The following is a 24997-nucleotide window of genomic DNA, read 5'->3' as shown; positions in this document are numbered from 1 at the left end:
TAGTATAGTGTACATGATGTGGTATAGTGAAGTGAAGTGAATTATATTTATATAGCGCTTTTCTCAAGTGACTCAAAGCGCTTTACATAGTGACACCCAATATCTAAGTTACATTTAAAGCAGTGTGGGTGGCACTGGGAGCAGGTGGGTAAAGTGTCTTGCCCAAGGACACAACGGCAGTAACTAGGATGGCACAAGCGGGAATCGAACCTGCAACTCTCAAGTTGCTGGCACGGCCACTCTACCAACCGAGCTATTCCGGTAAACATAAGCTATAGTGCACCTTATGTTTGATGTACCACAGCGTGGGGAACCCACAGAAGTATGTGATGTAGTTGATGATGTACCTCATGTTTGATGTGCCGCAGCGTGGGGAAACCACAGAAGTATGTGATGTAGTTGATGATGTACCTCATGTTTGATGTGCCGCAGCGTGGGGAAACCACAGAAGTATGTGATGTAGTTGATGATGTACCTCATGTTTGATGTGCCGCAGCGTGGGGAAACCACAGAAGTATGTGATGTAGTTGATGATGTACCTCATGTTTGATGTGCCGCAGCGTGGGGAAACCACAGAAGTATGTGATGTAGTTGATGATGTACCTCATGTTTGATGTGCCGCAGCGTGGGGAAACCACAGAAGTATGTGATGTAGTTGATGATGTACCTCATGTTTGATGTGGCGCAGCGTGGGGAAACCACAGAAGTATGTGATGTAGTTGATGATGTACCTCATGTTTGATGTGCCGCAGCGTGGGGAAACCACAGAAGTATGTGATGTAGTTGATGATGTACCTCATGTTTGATGTGCCGCAGCGTGGGGAAACCACAGAAGTATGTGATGTGGTTGATGATGTACCTCATGTTTGATGTGCCGCAGCGTGGGGAAACCACAGAAGTATGTGATGTGGTTGATGATGTACCTCATGTTTGATGTGCCGCAGCGTGGGGAAACCACAGAAGTATGTGATGTGGTTGATGATGTACCTCATGTTTGATGTGCCGCAGCGTGGGGAAACCACAGAAGTATGTGATGTAGTTGATGATGTACCTCATGTTTGATGTGCCGCAGCGTGGGGAAACCACAGAAGTATGTGATGTAGTTGATGATGTACCTCATGTTTGATGTGCCGCAGCGTGGGGAAACCACAGAAGTATGTGATGTAGTTGATGATGTACCTCATGTTTGATGTGCCGCAGCGTGGGGAAACCACAGAAGTATGTGATGTAGTTGATGATGTACTTCATGTTTGATGTGCCGCAGCGTGGGGAAACCACAGAAGTATGTGATGTAGTTGATGATGTACCTCATGTTTGATGTGCCGCAGCGTGGGGAAACCACAGAAGTATGTGATGTAGTTGATGATGTACCTCATGTTTGATGTGCCGCAGCGTGGGGAAACCACAGAAGTATGTGATGTAGTTGATGATGTACCTCATGTTTGATGTGCCGCAGCGTGGGGAAACCACAGAAGTATGTGGCTGAGGTGTCCAGAGTCCTGTAAAGGTGTTTGAGTGGAACATGCCAGGCGTCCATAGGAATGTTTTGTGTCCTACAGAGGCAGAGAGTGGGGCGGAGTCACACAGGTGCATGCTGCGAGCTGTAGGAGGACGTACCTGACGTGACAGTGCGCCATGTGGGGGAAGATGTGAGGCAGGGAGGAGGAGTACGTGTAGTCTTGGTCTGCATCGTAGACGTAGAGAGTACACTCTTTGTGATGGTTCCTCTCACGCTCCTCTCTGCGCATCTTCTCATTGCACCTCTCCATGGCTGCCAGCAGCTGTCTCTGTGGACAAACATCTAGTCATTGCACCTCTCCATGGTCTCTGTGGACAAACATCTAGTCATTGCACCTCTCCATGGTCTCTGTGGACAAACATCTAGTCATTGCACCTCTCCATGGTCTCTGTGGACAAACATCTAGTCATTGCACCTCTCCATGGTCTCTGTGGACAAACATCTAGTCATTGCACCTCTCCATGGTCTCTGTGGACAAACATCTAGTCATTGCACCTCTCCATGGTCTCTGTGGACAAACATCTAGTCATTGCACCTCTCCATGGTCTCTGTGGACAAACATCTAGTCATTGCACCTCTCCATGGTCTCTGTGGACAAACATCTAGTCATTGCACGTGTCCATGGTCTCTGTGGACAAACATCTAGTCATTGCACGTGTCCATGGTCTCTGTGGACAAACATCTAGTCATTGCACCTCTCCATGGTCTCTGTGGACAAACATCTAGTCATTGCACCTCTCCATGGTCTCTGTGGACAAACATCTAGTCATTGCATCTCTCCATGGTCTCTGTGGACAAACATCTATTCATTGCATCTCTCCATGGTCTCTGTGGACAAACATCTAGTCATTGCACCTCTCCATGGTCTCTGTGGACAAACATCTAGTCATTGCACGTGTCCATGGTCTCTGTGGACAAACATCTAGTCATTGCACCTCTCCATGGTCTCTGTGGACAAACATCTAGTCATTGCACCTCTCCATGGTCTCTGTGGACAAATATCTAGTCATTGCACCTCTCCATGGTCTCTGTGGACAAACATCTAGTCATTGCACCTCTCCATGGTCTCTGTGGACAAACATCTAGTCATTGCACCTCTCCATGGTCTCTGTGGACAAACATCTAGTCATTGCACCTCTCCATGGTCTCTGTGGACAAACATCTAGTCATTGCACGTGTCCATGGTCTCTGTGGACAAACATCTAGTCATTGCACGTGTCCATGGTCTCTGTGGACAAACATCTAGTCATTGCACCTCTCCATGGTCTCTGTGGACAAATATCTAGTCATTGCACCTCTCCATGGTCTCTGTGGACAAACATCTAGTCATTGCACCTCTCCATGGTCTCTGTGGACAAACATCTAGTCATTGCACCTCTCCATGGTCTCTGTGGACAAACATCTAGTCATTGCACCTCTCCATGGTCTCTGTGGACAAACATCTAGTCATTGCACGTGTCCATGGTCTCTGTGGACAAACATCTAGTCATTGCACGTGTCCATGGTCTCTGTGGACAAACATCTAGTCATTGCACGTGTCCATGTGTTCTGCATCCTGATTGGCTAAGGGACTGTAGACCATTGTCAATCAATCCCGTGTAGTGCAGAGTCTATACTGTGGTGGGGGAAATCGTCCTGAACTGGTTATTAATATGGATGAGACAGACCTCTTTTGTTTAAGGCCCAACAAGATGGCGTGACTAGTTATGTGTGGAAATGCTGCGGGCTTAGGGTAAAACCCGGGATAATTTATAGGTCCAAATATACTAAATAAACAGGTTTTGCTCTTTGGTTTCATTCTTTAATACAGTAGGGTACCGTACTTATTTTTTTCAAATCCACCAAGGTTGGAACTTTGAGAGTATTTAAGTGTGAGAAAATATGTATGACATGTTGATACAATATATATACATGTATACATGCGGATACATTTGAAGTAGAAGTACCTCATCGATGAAGGGGATGAGAACAATGGCCTCCCACTCCTGCTGCTTGCCATTCAGGTCTGTTTTGAAGTCGGTTGGGTAATAGTCAATGATGGGGGAATCTGCACTGCTCATCAGGGGCTAAAACATCCAAAATAAAAGCACTTAAGTGCAACAATCATGGTGGCTTGGATCAACTTTCACAAGAGTCCACACTTTTGAAACTCACATGCTAATGCTAATAGTAGCCTGTAGCATTCAGGCAGCAATTAGATGATAAACACGATATTCACAATATACAAGATATACACGATATATACGATATACACGATATACACGATATACATGATCAACTTTCATATGAGTCCACACTTTTGAAGGCCGGTACAAACCAAGTGGTGATATACGTGATAGCTCACATGCTAGTGCTAGTAGTAGCCCGTAACATTCAGACAGCAACTAGATGATAAACATGATAGATCACATGCTAATGCTAACGTTACCCTGTACCATTCAGGCAGCAACAAGATGATAAACATGATAGCTCACATGCTAATGCTAACATTACCCTGTAGCATTCAGGCAGCTACTAGATGATATACATGACAGATCACATGCTAATGCTAACATTACCCTGTAGTATTCAGGCCGCAACTAGATGATAAACATGATAGATCACATGCTAATGCTAACGTTACCCTGTAGCATTCAGGCAGCAACTAGATGATATACATGACAGATCACATGCTAGTGCTAACGTTATCCTTTAGCATTCAGGTAGCCACTATTTGATAAACATGATAGATCACATGCTAATGCTAATGTTACCCTGTAGCATTCAGGTAGCAGCTCCATGCTAGCAGCAGGCAGGACTGCCAACAGCTGCTGGAAGGGCAGGAAGGGTTTCCCCTGGTCAAAGGTCAAGTGCAGCTGTGCTATGTTCTTGATGTCGGAGAGGAAAGGTGCGTAGTGGTAGGGGTAGTACCTGAAGACCATGTCGTTCATTAGAGGACTGACCATGTCAACAATCATCTACAAGGATTGTGTTCTCACCAGCTCCAGGATTTGACTCCGTGGTAGTAATAGTGAAGGATCCACTGGAGACCTTCCACGTAACATCTGGCCTGCTGCGCCAGGAACTCACTGGAAACATAATATACACTTTGTACTTTTATATACTATGTGCTGTATTCTTCACACATGTGTCCAAGGGCTTGTAAAACTACTAATAGAAAGCATAAAAGGTGTAATAACTGGAGGGTAGTCCTAAAAGGAGGGGAGTCCTAAATGTTACAACTGCGACCCGTCAGGGTCCCTGGTACACAACTGGAGGGGAGTCCTAAAAGTTACAACTGAGACCCCTCTGGGTCCCTGGTACTCAACTGGAGGGGAGTCCTAAATGTTACAGCTGAGACCCGTCTGGGTCCCTGGTACTCAGCTGGAGGGGAGTCCTAAATGTTATAACTGAGACCCGTCTGGGTCCCTAGTACTCAACTGGAGGGGAGTCCTAAACGTTTCACAATGTGATCGGTTTTCAACATGAAAATGATCAAAATGGACCTAAAGATTTTTTTTGTTCTGAAGCAAGTTTGGACACTCCTGTTGTAAAAGTTTGTGTGCGTGCGGTTGAGCTGGCAGGGTGTAGTGATGCAGCATGCTAGAGAGATGCAGGGACGCATGTGACCCCCTCCCTTAGTTGCTGCCGCTGACCAACCCATCTTGGGTAAAGGAAGTGCAAGTCTTCAGTACATAGCCTCTCCTTCACCAAGACCCCTTCTTTGCCTCCTGGTGGCAGCACACGGTAACTGAAGTCCTCAGGCTCAAAATGTAGGGGATCGTCGGGAAGCAGTGGGCCCTACAACACTGCCCCATTGCCAAGTGGGTAAGCCCGGGAGGGGACTCTGGCTAGGGGAGAAAACCCCAAAATCACATCTGCACTTGGGGACAAGCATAGCCGGAGTCTTACAGACCGAATCACCAGCAGTCCCCTGCAACTCCAGCAGGTCGTAGGTTGTCATGGGTCTCTCATGATATTGGAAATCCACCTGGTAAGTGAAGATGGTGGGAGTGAGGAGTGCACACCCACACCCTCACCCTAATCCTTACCTCGGTGCAACACCCCCCAACTCCCCTGAAGAAGCCCTGTGGAGACAAGGAATGGCGGCAGACACAGGCCAAGGATGTCGGCTGGGAGTGTCTAGTCAAAGCATGTGTACAGGAGTGATGGTCGTCGTGACTACGGGATGAAGCAGCTTCCATTCTGGCAGAGCAGCCCCGCACTTCTCTCCCCTGAAAGGGGATGGACCTGGAAAAGGTGGTCCAAAAATTGTCTGCTTCTACTACTCCGGACGGTAAGCCGCAACTGTCAGTGCATCCCCCTTGTGTTTGAAAATATGACGAGAAATATAGCAACCTATGCATCGCTTTTGGAATGTCCGCACACTATTGGACTTGGCTGAAACTACTGAGAGGCCCCACCGTAGGGTAGTACTTGTGACCCTGGAGCTCGCAAAGTACAACATTGATATTGTAGCAGTGAGCGTAAACAAACTACATGAGAGGACTCCCTGACAGAGGTTGGTGCAGGCTACACCTTCTTCTGGAAAAGGGTCCCAGAAAGCACTCGCCGCACCCTTGGAGTTTGCTGTGAAGTCCCAACTGCTGCAGCCCATCCCAGAACTTCCCATCGGCATCAATCAAAGACTGATGAGATGGCAGATTCCCCTCACAAGGTGACAACCTCATTAGTGCTCACATACTCACTCTGGATGCTGAACACAACATCAAAGAGGACTTCTACCGGGCACTTGACTCCATCATACAGAAAACTCCAGCAACAGATTAAGTAATTCTCCTGGGAGATTTCATCATCCTACACCATGGACAGCTAAGAAGAGGTGTGTGTGTGTGTGTGTGTGTGTGTGTGTGTGTGTGTGTGTGTGTGTGTGTGTGTGTGTGTGTGTGTGTGTGTGTGAGACTCACTCAGACACCACGTCCACCTCCATCTTGGTCATGTAGTAAGTGCGCTTGTATTGTCTGAACTCTGTTTCAAAGAGGTCGTCTTCCTCTTCCTCCTCCTCCTTGACCCCGCCTCCCAACACCTGATGTGGCGATGTCACAGACACCTGAAGAGAAGCATACGCGTCACGGACCGGGGGAGGGCCAGGTGTTTGCTTAAAAAGTAGCAGCTACCTCTTCCTTGGCCGCTTCCTGCTCTGCCGCCAGACCGGCCGCCTGGTTCAGGTACTTGTTGCCCACCTTGCTCTCAAACCACTTCAGGTCCACGAAGATATGGCTGAAGTGTTCACGATCAAACTGTAGGCAGTACACATCATCACTGCTTCATAACAATACTTCAAAGTACACGTACTCCCACAGTACCTCAGACAGTTTCTCCAAGTATCTCTCAAAGTTCCCCAGGTTCAGGTTGCCGTTCTCATTCAAATAGCCTGGGCGAGGAATAGAGTGAATGAGTGATGGTGATGAGGATGAGGTGTGGTGTGGTGTGGCTCACCAGTCAGGCCAGGCAGCACGGAGATGTAGGTGTGGTAGAGCAGTGGTAGAGCATCATGGCTGATGTGAAGGTGAGGAAGGTGAGGGATGAAGTCGTTGCCCACCAGGAAGCTCATCAGGATCCAGTCGTCTATGATCCTCTCCAGGTCGTAGTCTGAGCCCATCGTACTCTGTACATGGACCATGCTACACCTTTAGGTGTGTGTGTGTGTGTGTGTGTGTGTGTGTGTGTGTTGACGGAGATAGATATCTACATATATCCATATTTAAGAGTTATTTCTTTCTATAGTCATATTTGAAATAGCTAGTGTTTTCCATTTGTACTATTTCCATTTTATAAACTCATGTCTATGGTACACTGCAAGTTAACCTTGGCTTTAGGAATGTGAAGAGCAGCAATACTCCCTTCTTATCTCATCCTGTGCCCAGCTAAGGAGGACAATAGACATGTGTATCCGCTATGAAGGGTGGGGGCTAGAGACATTGAAAAAGACCACACGTCCGTAATGTTTTCAGATCAACTAGGCGACGCGATTTGAATGTGTGGTTTTTAGGTTGGTCTCTCCAAAGCTATGGAATAAATTGCAAAATACCTATTGTGTTCTGGGTGATCATTTAAACTCAGCGTATGTGTCATTAAAAGAACTTGGGGTTGACCAGCAACTTAAATTCCCTTTGAGGAACATCTGTTTCAAACGCAACAGTGTCTACGTGTGTGTGTGTGTGTGTGTGTGTGTGTGTGTGTGTGTGTGTGTGTGTGTGTGTGTGTGTGTGTGTGTGCGTGAGTCACCTTCAGTGCAGAGAACTCGTAGTCGATGTATTCTCTCATCAGAGACAAGTGAAGCAGATGGAAGGTTGTCTCTTCTGGAGCACTTATCCTGGATCACACACATCATGTCATGTTGTTTGTGCTCCTTCTAACCTTATCACCTGAACACTTATACTAGCTAACACTTATCCTGGATCACACACATCATGTCATGTTGTTTGTGCGCCTTCTAACCTGATCACCTGAACACTTATACTAGCTAACACTTATCCTGGATCACATCATGAGATGTATGTGCTCCTTCTGACCTTTTCTGGGACTTCTTTCCTCCAAAGCGTACTTCCTCTCTGAGCAGACAGAAATGAGGCTGGTGGCTGGTCAGACCCAGCATGATCTGTGGAACACACACACACACACAAGAGGAGGATGGACACGTGGACACACACACACAAACACACGCACAGACTTAGTTACCAGGTCCGCATCCAGGCCGTACAAGCAGTGTCGAGTGTTGATGTCATGATCGGGTCTGGCACTTTCCGAGCGTATGAACTCCATGATCTTGTGCTCGCCCTCACCAGGAGTCTGCAAAGGCACCGACAGATGTTTCACACACACACCTTGACACCTGCACACACACACACACACACACACACACACACACACACACACACACACACACACACACACACACACACACACACACACACACACACACACACACACCTCATGGCCTGACAGGTAGACTCTGACATTCTGCCACAGCTTGTCAGTGGACAACTTGTTGTGGACAAAATACTTCAGCTGCTCCTGGAGTCTCACCATGAACTCAGTGCCTGCAACAACAACAACAAAAACATGTGTGACACTTTTTACCCACAACAACATGTGTGTGACACTTTTTACCCACAACAACATATGTGTGACACTTTTTACCCACAACAACATGTGTGTGACACTTTTTACCCACAACAACATGTGTGTGACACTTTTTACCCACAACAACATGTGTGTGACACTTTTTACCCACAACAACATGTGTGTGACACTTTTTACCCACATGTGTGTGACACTTTTTACCCACAACAACATGTGTGTGACACTTTTTACCCACAACAACATGTGTGTGACACTTTTTACCCACAACAACATGTGTGTGACACTTTTTACCCACAACATGTGTGTGACAATTTTTACCCACAACATGTGTGTGACACTTTTAACCCAAAACATGTGTGTGACACTTTTTACCCACAACATGTGTGTGACACTTTTTACCCACAACATGTGTGACACTTTTTACCCACAACATGTGTGTGACACTTTTTACCCACAACAACATGTGTGTGACACTTTTTACCCACAACATGTGTGTGACACTTTTTACCTACAACAACATGTGTGTGACACTTTTTACCCACAACATGTGTGTGACACTTTTTACCCACAACAACATGTGTGTGACACTTTTTACCCACAACAACATGTGTGTGACACTTTTTACCCACAACAACATGTGTGTGACACTTTTTACCCACAACATGTGTGTGACACTTTTTACCTACAACAACATGTGTGTGACACTTTTTACCTACAACAACATGTGTGTGACACTTTTTACCTACATGTGTGTGACACTTTTTACCCACAACATGTGTGTGACACTTTTTACCCACAACATGTGTGTGACACTTTTTACCCACATGTGTGTGACACTTTTACCCACAACATGTGTGTGACACTTTTTACCCACAACATGTGTGTGACACTTTTTACCCACAACATGTGTGACACTTTTTACCCACAACATATGTGTGACACTTTTTACCCACAACAACATGTGTGTGACACTTTTTACCTACAACATGTGTGTGACACTTTTTACCCACAACAACATGTGTGTGACACTTTTTACCCACAACAACATGTGTGTGACACTTTTTACCCACAACAACATGTGTGTGACACTTTTTACCCACAACAACATGTGTGTGACACTTTTTACCCACAACAACATGTGTGTGACACTTTTTACCCACAACAACATGTGTGTTACAATTTTTACCCACAACAACACGTGTGTGACACTTTTTACCCACAACAAGATGTGTGACACTTTTTACCCACAACATGTGTGACACTTTTTACCCACAACATGTGTGTGACACTTTTTACCCACAACAACATGTGTGTGACACTTTTTACCCACAACATGTGTGTGACACTTTTTACCCACAACAACATGTATGTGACACTTTTTACCTACAACATGTGTGTGACACTTTTGACCTACAACAACATGTTTGTGACACTTTTGACCTACAACAACATGTGTGTGACAATTTTGACCTACAACAACATGTGTGTGACACTTTTTACTCACAACATGTGTGTGACACTTTTTACCCACAACAACATGAGTGTGACACTTTTTACCCACAACATGTGTGTGACACTTTTTACCCACAACAACAAGATGTGTGACACTTTTTACCCACAACATGTGTGTGACACTTTTTACCCACAACATGTGTGTGACACTTTTTACCCACAACAACATGTGTGTGACACTTTTTACCCACAACAACATGTGTGTGACACTTTTTACCCACAACAACACATATGTGACACTTTTTACCTACAACAACATGTGTGTGACACTTTTTACCTACAACAACATGTTTGTGACACTTTTGACTTACAACAACATGTGTGTGACACTTTTGACCTACAACAACATGTGTGTGACACTTTTGACCCACAACAACATGTGTGGGACACTTTTTACTCACAACATGTGTGTGACACTTTTTACCCACAACAACATGTGTCTGACACTTTTTACCCACAACATGTGTGTGACACTTTTTACCCACAACATGTGTGTGACACTTTTTACCCACAACATGTGTGACACTTTTTACCCACAACATGTGTGTGACACTTTTTACCCACAACAATATGTGTGTGACACTTTTTACCTACAACAACATGTGTGTGACACTTTTCACCCACAACAACGTGTGTGACACTTTTTACCCACAACAACATGTGTGTAACACTTTTTACCTACAACAACAATATGTGTGACACTTTTAACCCTACAACGCCCAATGCATCATAAGTGAAACACACGTTTTGGAGCACTCTACATCATCAGTGTCATTGTTTTTTTTCATGCAGTAACAACAGCGAGAGACCTGTTTTTGAAGAGGCAAGAAAAAATTATTTTTTTACAGACACGTCACTACGACAAAAAAATACTTCATATTTCATTGTAATGAAATGTGTTAAAAATGTGCATATATGTATATATATATAAATATGGTATATATATATATATATATAGTATGTATATATCTTCAATCATAGAGCCAAACTATGCCCCCCTGTGTCTGTGTCGTCGACCCCTTCCAGTACATAACAGATGTACTATACATAATCATACATATTTTATATATATATATATATATATATATATATATATATATATATATATATATATATATATATGTGTGTGTGTGTGTGCCTAAGATGGTGATGGCACTATGCCAGTACTAACTCATTGTCTGACCAGAGAATGACTTTGTCAACATGACTCGCTGTCAAAGTATCACGGCGTGGCGTAGTGGGAGAGTGGCCATGTGCAACCCGAGGGTCCCTGGTTCAATCCCCACCTAGTACCAACCTCGTCACGTCCGTTGTGTCCTGAGCAAGACACTTCACCCTTGCTCCTGATGGGTGCTGGTTAGCGCCTTGCATGGCAGCTCCCGCCATCAGTGTGTGAATGGGTGAATGTGGAAGTAGTGTCAAAGCGCTTTGAGTACCTTGAAGGTTGAAAAGCACTAAACAAGTACAACCCATTTACCATTCTCTTAACTTGTCTTCTCATTTCAAAGTGTCGGCTTCTTCATTCAAGTTAACAGCGCACCATTGTCTCCACTGATTTGTGTCATATGCTCCCCCCCTCCAAACTGAGCCTGATTGATACATGATTGTGACCTGTGCCTTTTGAAATGCTCCAGCTTTCTTATGAATCTAAGATGATTTTGCTTGACTCCTTGATTAGAAAATGTCCAATACAGTAATGTAACAATTGGTATTTAATTACATTTACTGCATTATCAATACCATCCAGCAACATGCAGTCTGTCTATTTTTAAAGAGACAGATATGTTGACATTACCTGATGAGGTGTATTTACAGGTCAAACATACATTGCTGTTATTTTCTGTATCACTCAGTGTGTGTTGCCATCAGAGATAAAAGCTTTCTCATGTTTTATGAGAGAGATAAAACATCATATTGAAAACCTACATAGATGGCAAATATTTACACGATTGGAGATGCTTTGAAAATGATAAAGAATGTGAATTCAAGTCATGTTGAATGTTTGGGAAAAACATGATGGATATTTCTGTGTACTGTAATATATTTTGGTTTGATATAAAAATGGCAATGAAATATGATACAAACGGGAAATCTTTGATTGAAAAAGATTTAAAGAATAAAAAGTCCAGTTCCAAATCATTGGAATGTCCTATCAAGGATTGAGTGGCTGAGGCTTTAAAGGTTAAATGACATTTAAAAATGCAGCAGCATAACAAATGTACACAATTTCAAAGTAAAAAGTGCATTTTGGAGAGTTGTCTTTTACATTTGAATCAAATGTATCATTTTTGCTACTTCTGCTTATAAATGTCCATTTTTAATCAAACATTGAAGAGTCATTTCTTACACTTGGAACATTCATCTCACTTTGTCGTCCAATAAACAGGAAGTAGTCTTTGCCATTCAGTTGGAGTCAAAGAGTCCTACAAAGTGTTAGTACTGTAAGTAGAGTACTTAAGTTAAGTTAAAGTACCGGTGATCGTCACATGCACCCATCCCCTTGATGGTGATGGGGAGCAGTGAGCAGCAGCGGTGCCGCGCCCGGGAATCATTTTTGGTGACTTAACCCCCAATTCCAAGCCTTGATGCTGAGTGCCAAGCAGGGAGGTCATGGCTACCATTTTTATAGTCTTTGGTATGACAGGTGGACACTCTAACCAAAGGCCACTGATTAAGACATTTATTAGACTTTTTATCACCAAATTAGGAGGTGTAGAAATCGCTATGTAAAATGGCTAAGGCAGTAGCATGCCTATGTTGAAGCCAATGTCAATTAGCATTGAGCTAGCAGAGCCTTAATTTTGAGAATGCTTGATGATTGAATATTTTGTTTTATATATATATACAAATATAAAAATAAGAGTTACCTGGAGTGATGCAGTTGGAGTCAAAGCGAGCTTCTGTGGGTAAAACCTCTCCTTTATCCAAGGCTTTTTTTGTCTTCTCTTCTGCCTCTTTGGCAGACCTGCATTTACACACACACACACACACACACACACACACACACACACACACACACACACACACACACACACACACACACACACACACACACGGTTAGGTGGGATAAGGTTCGGTGGGATTTATCCTGGACAACCTTAGCCGGCTTAGTGTAAACACTATTGTAAGAAGTCTAAGACTATATTCATGTACCTGAACCTGGACTCTGAGAAGTCTAAGACTATATTCATGTACCTGAACCTGGAGTGTAAGAAGTCAAAGACTATATTCATGTACGTGAACCTACCTGGACTGTAAGAAGTCTAAGACTATGTTCATGTACCTGAACCTGGACTGTAAGAAGTCTAAGACTATATTGTAACTGAACCTGGACTGTAAGAAGTCTAAGACTATATTCATGTACCTGAACCTGGACTGTAAGAAGTCAAAGACTATATTCATGTACGTGAACCTACCTGGACTGTAAGAAGTCTAAGACTATGTTCATGTACCTGAACCTGGACTGTAAGAAGTCAAAGACTATATTCATGTACGTGAACCTACCTGGACTGTAAGAAGTCTAAGACTATGTTCATGTACCTGAACCTACCTGGACTGTAAGAAGACTAAGACTATGTTCATGTACCTGAACCTGGACTTTAAGAAGTCTAAGACTATATTGTAACTGAACATGGACTGTAAGAAGTCAAAGACTATATTCATGTACCTGAACCTACCTGGACTGTAAGAAGTCAAAGACTATATTCATGTACCTGAATCTACCTGGACTGTAAGAAGTCTAAGACTATATTCATGTACCTGAACCTACCTGGACTGTAAGAAGTCTAAGATTATATTCATGTACCTGAACCTACCTGGACTGTAAGAAGTCTAAGACTATATTAATGTACCTGAACCTACCTGGACTGTAAGAAGTCTAAGATTATATTCATGTACCTGAACCTACCTGGACTGTAAGAAGTCTAAGACTATGTTCATGTACCTGAACCTGGACTGTAAGAAGTCTAAGACTATATTGTAACTGAACCTGGACTGTAAGAAGTCTAAGACTATATTCATGTACCTGAACCTGGACTGTAAGAAGTCAAAGACTATATTCATGTACGTGAACCTACCTGGACTGTAAGAAGTCTAAGACTATGTTCATGTACCTGAACCTGGACTGTAAGAAGTCAAAGACTATATTCATGTACGTGAACCTACCTGGACTGTAAGAAGTCTAAGACTATGTTCATGTACCTGAACCTGGACTCTAAGAAGTCTAAGACTATATTGTAACTGAACATGGACTGTAAGAAGTCTAAGACTATATTCATGTACCTGAACCTACCTGGACTGTAAGAAGTCTAAGACTATGTTCATGTACCTGAACCTACCTGGACTGTAAGAAGACTAAGACTATGTTCATGTACCTGAACCTGGACTTTAAGAAGTCTAAGACTATATTGTAACTGAACATGGACTGTAAGAAGTCAAAGACTATATTCATGTACCTGAACCTACCTGGACTGTAAGAAGTCAAAGACTATATTCATGTACCTGAATCTACCTGGACTGTAAGAAGTCTAAGACTATATTCATGTACCTGAACCTACCTGGACTGTAAGAAGTCTAAGATTATATTCATGTACCTGAACCTACCTGGACTGTAAGAAGTCTAAGACTATATTAATGTACCTGAACCTACCTGGACTGTAAGAAGTCTAAGACTATATTCATGTACCTGAATCTACCTGGACTGTAAGAAGTCTAAGACTATATTCATGTACCTGAACCTACCTGGACTGTAAGAAGTCAAAGACTATATTCATGTACCTGAATCTACCTGGACTGTAAGAAGTCTAAGACTATATTAATGTACCTGAACCTACCTGGACTGTAAGAAGTCTAAGACTATATTCATGTACCTGAATCTACCTGGACTGTAAGAAGTCTAAGACTATATTCATGTACCTGAACCTACCTGGACTGTAAGAAGTCTAAGACTATATTCATGTACCTGAACCTACCTGGACTGTAAGAAGTCAAAGACTATATTCATGTACCTGAATCTACCTGGACTGTAAGAAGTCTAAGACTATATTCATGTACCTGAACCTACCTGGACTGTAAGAAGTCTAAGACTATATTCATGTACCTGAACCTACCTGGACTGTAAGAAGTCTAAGATTATATTCATGTACCTGAACCTACCTGGACTGTAAGAAGTCTAAGACTATATTAATGTACCTGAACCTACCTGGACTGTAAGAAGTCTAAGACTATATTCATGTACCTGAATCTACCTGGACTGTAAGAAGTCTAAGACTATATTCATGTACCTGAACCTACCTGGACTGTAAGAAGTCTAAGATTATATTCATGTACCTGAACCTACCTGGACTGTAAGAAGTCTAAGACTATATTCATGTACCTGAACCTACCTGGACTGTAAGAAGTCTAAGATTATATTCATGTACCTGAACCTACCTGGACTGTAAGAAGTCTAAGACTATATTAATGTACCTGAACCTACCTGGACTGTAAGAAGTCTAAGACTATATTCATGTACCTGAACCTACCTGGACTGTAAGAAGTCTAAGATTATATTCATGTACCTGAACCTACCTGGACTGTAAGAAGTCTAAGACTATATTAATGTACCTGAACCTACCTGGACTGTAAGAAGTCTAAGACTATATTCATGTACCTGAACCTACCTGGACTGTAAGAAGTCTAAGACTATATTCATGCACCTGAACCTACCTGGACTGTAAGAAGTCTAAGATTATATTCATGTACCTGAACCTACCTGGACTGTAAGAAGTCTAAGACTATATTCATGTACCTGAACCTACCTGGACTGTAAGAAGTCTAAGACTATATTCTTGTACCTGAACCTACCTGGACTGTAAGCCTACATTCAAGTACCTGAACCTGCGTCCTCTCTGCTGGTTCATCTTGGCGCGAGGGGCCACACCGTCCACCGCCATGAAGAAGACCTGGCGAGGTTTGATGATGCGGAAGAGAACTTCCAGGTAGTGAAAGATGTCTGCAAAGATCTTCTCCTCAGAGATGCGGAAGTGGACGTCCTCGTCGTTGGGGTGAGAACACTGGTGGATGATCCCGTTCATGTCCAGGTACAGGTGGTCAAACTCCGGGATCTAAACACAACACCACACTCACTATTAACTCATGTACTACATCACACACTCACTATTAACTCATGTACTACATCACACACTCACTATTAACTCATGTACTACATCACACACACTCACTATTAACTCATGTACTACATCACACACACTCACTATTAACTCATGTACTACATCACACACACTCACTATTAACTCATGTACTACATCACACACTCACTATTAACTCATGTACTACATCACACACTCACTATTAACTCATGTACTACATCACACACTCACTATTAACTCATGTACTACATCACACACACTCGCTATTAACTCATGTACTACATCACACACTCACTATTAACTCATGTACTACATCACACACTCACTATTAACTCATGTACTACATCACACACTCACTATTAACTCATGTACTACATCACACACACTCGCTATTAACTCATGTACTACATCACGCACTCACTATTAACTCATGTACTACATCACACACACTCACTATTAACTCATGTACTACATCAAACACTCACTATTAACGCATGTACTACATCACACACACTCACTATTAACTCATGTACTACATCACACACTCACTATTAACTCATGTACTACATCACACACTCACTATTAACTCATGTACTACATCACACACTCACTATTAACTCATGTACTACATCACACACACTCGCTATTAACTCATGTACTACATCACACACTCACTATTAACTCATGTACCACATCACACACACTCACTATTAACTCATGTACTACATCACACACTCACTATTAACGCATGTACTACATCACACACACTCACTATTAACTCATGTACTACATCACACACACCCACCATTAACTCATGTACTACATCACACACACTCACTATTAACTCATGTACTACATCACACACTCACTATTAACTCATGTACTACATCACACACACTCGCTATTAACTCATGTACTACATCACACACTCACTATTAACTCATGTACTACATCACACACACTCGCTATTAACTCATGTACTACATCACACACTCACTATTAACTCATGTACTACATCACACACACTCACTATTAACTCATGTACTACATCACACACTCACTATTAACGCATGTACTACATCACACACACTCACTATTAACTCATGTACTACATCACACACACTCACTATTAACTCATGTACTACATCACACACACTCACTATTAACTCATGTACTACATCACACACTCACTATTAACTCATGTACTACATCACACACACTCACTATTAACTCATGTACTACATCACACACTCACTATTAACTCATGTACTACATCACACACTCACTATTAACTCATGTACTACATCACACACTCACTATTAACTAATGTACTACATCACAAACACTCACTATTAACTCATGTACTACATCACACACTCACTATTAACTAATGTACTACATCACACACACTCACTATTAACTCATGTACTACATCACACAGCATGAGTGACAAGTTAAAAGACTTGATAGTGTGTAGTTGTATTTGTCACACAACTTTGCTGCATGAGTGACAAGTTAAAAGACTTGATAGTGTGTAGTTGTATTTGTCACACAACTTTGCTGCATGAGTGACAAGTTAAAAGACTTGATAGTGTGTAGTTGTATTTGTCACACAACTTTGCAGCATTAGTGACAAGTTAAAAGACTTGATAATGTGTAGTTGTATTTGTCACACAACTTTGCTGCATGAGTGACAAGTTAAAAGACTTGATAGTGTGTAGTTGTATTTGTCACACAACTTTGCTGCATGAGTGACAAGTTAAAAGACTTGATAGTGTGTAGTTGTATTTGTCACACAACTTTGCCGCATGAGTGACAAGTTAAAAGACTTGATAGTGTGTAGTTGTATTTGTCACACAACTTTGCTGCATGAGTGACAAGTTAAAAGACTTGATAGTGTGTAGTTGTATTTGTTACACAACTTTGCTGCATGAGTGACAAGTTAAAAGACTTGATAATGTGTAGTTGTATTTGTCACACAACTTTGCTGCATGAGTGACAAGTTAAAAGACTTGATAGTGTGTAGTTGTATTTGTCACACAACTTTGCCGCATGAGTGACAAGTTAAAAGACTTGATAGTGTGTAGTTGTATTTGTCACACAACTTTGCTGCATGAGTGACAAGTTAAAAGACTTGATAGTGTGTAGTTGTATTTGTTACACAACTTTGCTGCATGAGTGACAAGTTAAAAGACTTGATAGTGTGTAGTTGTATTTGTCACACAACTTTGCTGCATGAGTGACTAGTTAAAAGACTTGATAGTGTGTAGTTGTATTTGTTACACAACTTTGCTGCATGAGTGACTAGTTAAAAGACTTGATAGTGTGTAGTTGTATTTGTCACACAACTTTGCTGCATGAGTGACAAGTTAAAAGACATGATAGTGTGTAATTGTATTTGTCACACAACTTTGCTGCATGAGTGACAAGTTAAAAGACTTGATAGTGTGTAGTTGTATTTGTTACACAACTTTGCTGCATGAGTGACAAGTTAAAAGACTTGATAATGTGTAGTTGTATTTGTTACACAACTTTGCTGCATGAGTGACAAGTTAAAGACTTGATAGTGTGTAGTTGTATTTGTCACACAACTTTGCTGCATGAGTGACAAGTTAAAAGACATGATAGTGTGTAATTGTATTTGTCACACAACTTTGCTGCATGAGTGACAAGTTAAAAGACTTGATAGTGTGTAGTTGTATTTGTCACACAACTTTGCTGCATGAGTGACAAGTTAAAAGACATGATAGTGTGTAGTTGTATTTGTCACACAACTTTGCTGCATGAGTGACAAGTTAAAAGACTTGATAGTGTGTAGTTGTATTTGTTACACAACTTTGCTGCATGAGTGACAAGTTAAAAGACTTGATAATGTGTAGTTGTATTTGTTACACAACTTTGCTGCATGAGTGACAAGTTAAAAGACTTGATAGTGTGTAGTTGTATTTGTCACACAACTTTGCTGCATGAGTGACAAGTTAAAAGACTTGATAGTGTGTAGTTGTATTTGTCACACAACTTTGCTGCATGAGTGTCAAGTTAAAAGACTTGATAGTGTGTAGTTGTATTTGTTACACAACTTTGCAGCATTAGTGACAAGTTAAAAGACTTGATAGTGTGTAGTTGTATTTGTCACACAACTTTGCTGCATGAGTGACAAGTTAAAAGACATGATAGTGTGTAGTTGTATTTGTCACACAACTTTGCTGCATGAGTGACAAGTTAAAAGACTTGATAGTGTGTAGTTGTATTTGTTACACAACTTTGCTGCATGAGTGACAAGTTAAAAGACTTGATAATGTGTAGTTGTATTTGTTACACAACTTTGCTGCATGAGTGACAAGTTAAAAGACTTGATAGTGTGTAGTTGTATTTGTTACACAACTTTGCTGCATGAGTGACTAGTTAAAAGACTTGATAGTGTGTAGTTGTATTTGTCACACAACTTTGCTGCATGAGTGACAAGTTAAAAGACTTGATAGTGTGTAGTTGTATTTGTCACACAACTTTGCTGCATGAGTGACAAGTTAAAAGACATGATAGTGTGTAATTGTATTTGTCACACAACTTTGCTGCATGAGTGACAAGTTAAAAGACTTGATAGTGTGTAGTTGTATTTGTTACACAACTTTGCTGCATGAGTGACAAGTTAAAAGACTTGATAATGTGTAGTTGTATTTGTTACACAACTTTGCTGCATGAGTGACAAGTTAAAAGACTTGATAGTGTGTAGTTGTATTTGTCACACAACTTTGCTGCATGAGTGACAAGTTAAAAGACTTGATAGTGTGTAGTTGTATTTGTCACACAACTTTGCTGCATGAGTGACAAGTTAAAAGACTTGATAGTGTGTAGTTGTATTTGTCACACAACTTTGCTGCATGAGTGTCAAGTTAAAAGACTTGATAGTGTGTAGTTGTATTTGTTACACAACTTTGCAGCATTAGTGACAAGTTAAAAGACTTGATAGTGTGTAGTTGTATTTGTCACACAACTTTGCTGCATGAGTGACAAGTTAAAAGACTTGATAGTGTGTAGTTGTATTTGTCACACAACTTTGCTGCATGAGTGACAAGTTAAAAGACTTGATAGTGTGTAGTTGTATTTGTCACACAACTTTGCTGCATGAGTGTCAAGTTAAAAGACTTGATAGTGTGTAGTTGTATTTGTTACACAACTTTGCAGCATTAGTGACAAGTTAAAAGACATGATAGTGTGTAGTTGTATTTGTTACACAACTTTGCTGCATGAGTGACAAGTTAAAAGACTTGATAGTGTGTAGTTGTATTTGTTACACAACTTTGCTGCATGAGTGACAAGTTAAAAGACTTGATAGTGTGTAGTTGTATTTGTCACACAACTTTGCTGCATGAGTGACAAGTTAAAAGACTTGATAGTGTGTAGTTGTATGTGTCACACAACTTTGCTGCATGAGTGACAAGTTAAAAGACTTGATAGTGTGTAGTTGTATTTGTCACACAACTTTGCTGCATGAGTGACAAGTTAAAAGACTTGATAATGTGTAGTTGTATTTGTCACACAACTTTGCTGCATGAGTGACAAGTTAAAAGACTTGATAGTGTGTAGTTGTATTTGTTACACAACTTTGCAGCATTAGTGACAAGTAAAAAGACTTGATAATGTGTAGTTGTATTTGTCACACAACTTTGCTGCATGAGTGACAAGTTAAAAGACTTGATAATGTGTAGTTGTATTTGTCACACAACTTTGCTGCATGAGTGACAAGTTAAAAGACTTGATAGTGTGTAGTTGTATTTGTTACACAACTTTGCAGCATTAGTGACAAGTAAAAAGACTTGATAATGTGTAGTTGTATTTGTCACACAACTTTGCTGCATGAGTGACAAGTTAAAAGACATGATAGTGTGTAGTTGTATTTGTCACACAATTTTGCTGCATGAGTGACAAGTTAAAAGACTTGATAGTGTGTAGTTGTATTTGTCACACAACTTTGCTGCATGAGTGACAAGTTAAAAGACATGATAGTGTGTAGTTGTATTTGTCACACAACTTTGCTGCATGAGTGACAAGTTAAAAGACTTGATAGTGTGTAGTTGTATTTGTCACACAACTTTGCAGCATTAGTGACAAGTTAAAAGACTTGATAATGTGTAGTTGTATTTGTCACACAACTTTGCTGCATGAGTGACAAGTTAAAAGACATGATAGTGTGTAGTTGTATTTGTCACACAACTTTGCTGCATGAGTGACAGGTTAAAAGACTTGATAGTGTGTAGTTGTATTTGTCACACAACTTTGCTGCATGAGTGACAAGTTAAAAGACTTGATAGTGTGTAGTTGTATTTGTCACACAACTTTGCTGCATGAGTGACAAGTTAAAAAACTTGATAGTGTGTAGTTGTATTTGTTACACAACTTTGCAGCATGAGTGACAAGTTAAAAGACTTGATAGTGTGTAGTTGTATTTGTCACACAACTTTGCCGCATGAGTGACAAGTTAAAAGACTTGATAGTGTGTAGTTGTATTTGTTACACAACTTTGCTGCATGAGTGACAAGTTAAAAGACTTGATAGTGTGTAGTTGTATTTGTTACACAACTTTGCTGCATGAGTGACAAGTTAAAAGACTTGATAGTGTGTAGTTGTATTTGTTACACAACTTTGCTGCATGAGTGACAAGTTCAAAGACTTGATAGTGTGTAGTTGTATTTGTTACACAACTTTGCTGCATGAGTGACAAGTTAAAAGACTTGATAGTGTGTAGTTGTATTTGTCACACAACTTTGCTGCATGAGTGACAAGTTCAAAGACTTGATAGTGTGTAGTTGTATTTGTTACACAACTTTGCTGCATTAGTGACAAGTTAAAAGACTTGATAGTGTGTAGTTGTATTTGTTACACAACTTTGCTGCATGAGTGACAAGTTAAAAGACTTGATAGTGTGTAGTTGTATTTGTTACACAACTTTGCTGCATGAGTGACAAGTTAAAAGACTTGATAGTGTGTAATTGTATTTGTCACAACTTTGCTGCATGAGTGACAAGTTAAAAGACTTGATAGTGTGTAGTTGTATTTGTTACACAACTTTGCTGCATGAGTGACAAGTTAAAAGACTTGATAGTGTGTAGTTGTATTTGTCACACAACTTTGCTGCATGAGTGACAAGTTAAAAGACTTGATAGTGTGTAGTTGTATTTGTTACACAACTTTGCTGCATGAGTGACAAGTTAAAAGACTTGATAGTGTGTAGTTGTATTTGTCACACAACTTTGCTGCATGAGTGACAAGTTAAAAGACTTGATAGTGTGTAGTTGTATTTGTCACACAACTTTGCTGCATGAGTGACAAGTTCAAAGACTTGATAGTGTGTAGTTGTATTTGTTACACAACTTTGCTGCATGAGTGACAAGTTCAAAGACTTGATAGTGTGTAGTTGTATTTGTTACACAACTTTGCTGCATGAGTGACAAGTTAAAAGACTTGATAGTGTGTAGTTGTATTTGTTACACAACTTTGCTGCATGAGTGACAAGTTAAAAGACTTGATAGTGTGTAATTGTATTTGTCACAACTTTGCTGCATGAGTGACAAGTTAAAAGACTTGATAGTGTGTAGTTGTATTTGTTACACAACTTTGCTGCATGAGTGACAAGTTAAAAGACTTGATAGTGTGTAGTTGTATTTGTCACACAACTTTGCTGCATGAGTGACAAGTTAAAAGACTTGATAGTGTGTAGTTGTATTTGTTACACAACTTTGCTGCATGAGTGACAAGTTAAAAGACTTGATAGTGTGTAGTTGTATTTGTCACACAACTTTGCTGCATGAGTGACAAGTTAAAAGACTTGATAGTGTGTAGTTGTATTTGTCACACAACTTTGCTGCATGAGTGACAAGTTCAAAGACTTGATAGTGTGTAGTTGTATTTGTTACACAACTTTGCTGCATGAGTGACAAGTTAAAAGACTTGATAGTGTGTAGTTGTATTTGTTACACAACTTTGCTGCATGAGTGACAAGTTAAAAGACTTGATAGTGTGTAGTTGTATTTGTTACACAACTTTGCTGCATGAGTGACAAGTTAAAAGACTTGATAGTGTGTAGTTGTATTTGTTACACAACTTTGCTAACTCCTGATTGCCATGTTTGCTAGCTGTTACATGTTTAATAACTACATGACATCATAAATATGATGCAACCCTTTCACAAGTCATGCAATACATGCTTAACTTTTCATACTTCTTTTAACTATTAATACTTTAACTATTCATGTTTTACTCACTTATTTTAAATAAAGTTTTAACCACTAATAACCTAATTTTTTAACAATTTAAGTTTCAACAAATTTTTACTCATTTATTTTAACAACTAATAATCAAACAATGTCGTACTTAGTTTAACAACTAATGTTTTAACAATATTTTAACAATGTTTTACTCACTTATTTTAACAACAACTGTTTAATCCAGACTCATTTTAACAACATTTTAACAAGTAATGTTCAATTCAGACTTATTTTAACAATAACAACAAATATTTTAACCACTAATGTTTAATTCAGACTTATTTTAACAACAAATATTTAACCACTAATGTTTAATTCAGACTTATTTTAACAACTAATGTTTCAACATTTTAACAACACATTTTAACAACTAATGTTTAATTCAAACAGATTTTACAACGAATATTTTAACAACGTTCTACTCACTTATTTAACAACGAATATTTTAACAACAAATATTTTAACAACTAATGTTTAATTCAGACTTATTTTAATAACTAATGTTTTCACAAGGACGTATACAAGTGTACTTAGATAGTATACAAGTGTACTTAGATAGTATACAAGTGTACTTATACAAGTGTACTTAGATCGATGCTATCGATGCTAAGCTAATGTGTTATACCTGGTGTTCCTTGACGACTTCACTCAGACAAGGATAACGCTCGGAGATCCAGCGATAAAACTTGGGCACTCCCATCCTGCAAAGCTGCGAGAATGTTCTTCAAAGTGCAGAAATAATGAGGTTGTTGTCGAAATAATGACAAGGTTATTCAATAAAAGATTTCCTTTCTCGCAGCCTATGTCCAGCCAAATGTCCCCGGTGCCTCCGCTAAATGCTTCCGCCGTGTTGCCATCCTCTATAGTTCCCCCGCCCAGCCCCAACAACATCCACGTTTTCACCACTCATTTCTACTCCATAATCCTACACAATATGGTTCAATAATTACTTGATGGCATGAGTCATAAACAACCTTTAAAAGAACACAATCCACGGGCGTGCCGGGCAATAGTTTACAAGAAAAATAGGGGAATCACGCACTGTGCTTTTATTTTGAAGGCCTAACTTCTTGTTTTTGCAGCGCGAACCGGAAGCTGACCTGAAAACATGACAGCAAACACAATACAGCAACAAATACACAAATAAATACTGTATTACAGCAACAAATACACAGATAAATACTGTAATACAGGATAAATACTGTAATACAGTAACAAATACACAAATAAATACTGTAATACAGTAACAAATACACAGATAAATACTGTAGTACAGGATAAATACTGTATTACAGCAACAAATACACAGATAAATACTGTAATACAGGATAAATACTGTAATACAGTAACAAATACACAGATAAATACTGTAATACAGGATAAATACTGTAATACAGTAACAAATGCACAGATAAATACTGTAGTACAGGACGAATACTGTAATACAGCAACAAATAAGCAGATAA

The 24997-nt window shown here is 40.3% G+C and overlaps 1 protein-coding gene across 1 annotated transcript in view; it reads right to left on the bottom strand.

The window, feature by feature from the left end:
- The window catches only part of LOC133545260 (5'-3' exoribonuclease 1-like), a 72180-nt gene extending 47793 nt beyond the window's left edge, over positions 1–24387 (bottom strand). The window contains exons 1-16 of the mRNA XM_061890660.1: positions 24157–24387; positions 15989–16221; positions 12985–13082; positions 8453–8562; positions 8201–8311; positions 8035–8120; positions 7748–7835; positions 6959–7127; positions 6826–6893; positions 6637–6759; positions 6427–6569; positions 4498–4587; positions 4273–4429; positions 3466–3585; positions 1618–1787; positions 1436–1553 (exon numbers count right to left, since the gene is read on the bottom strand). Coding sequence (XP_061746644.1) covers positions 1436–1553; positions 1618–1787; positions 3466–3585; positions 4273–4429; positions 4498–4587; positions 6427–6569; positions 6637–6759; positions 6826–6893; positions 6959–7127; positions 7748–7835; positions 8035–8120; positions 8201–8311; positions 8453–8562; positions 12985–13082; positions 15989–16221; positions 24157–24231 — 1959 coding nt within the window. The 5' untranslated portion in view covers positions 24232–24387. The remainder of the gene's footprint in view (positions 1–1435; positions 1554–1617; positions 1788–3465; positions 3586–4272; positions 4430–4497; positions 4588–6426; positions 6570–6636; positions 6760–6825; positions 6894–6958; positions 7128–7747; positions 7836–8034; positions 8121–8200; positions 8312–8452; positions 8563–12984; positions 13083–15988; positions 16222–24156) is intronic.
- Between the last annotated feature and the right edge of the window lie 610 nt (positions 24388–24997).

Source organism: Nerophis ophidion, linkage group LG28 (genome assembly GCF_033978795.1).
Source record: "Nerophis ophidion isolate RoL-2023_Sa linkage group LG28, RoL_Noph_v1.0, whole genome shotgun sequence".
Taxonomy (NCBI): Eukaryota; Metazoa; Chordata; class Actinopteri; order Syngnathiformes; family Syngnathidae; genus Nerophis; species Nerophis ophidion.
The sequence above is the reverse complement of the archived record's forward strand: the minus strand, read 5'-3'. Positions and strand labels throughout refer to the sequence as shown.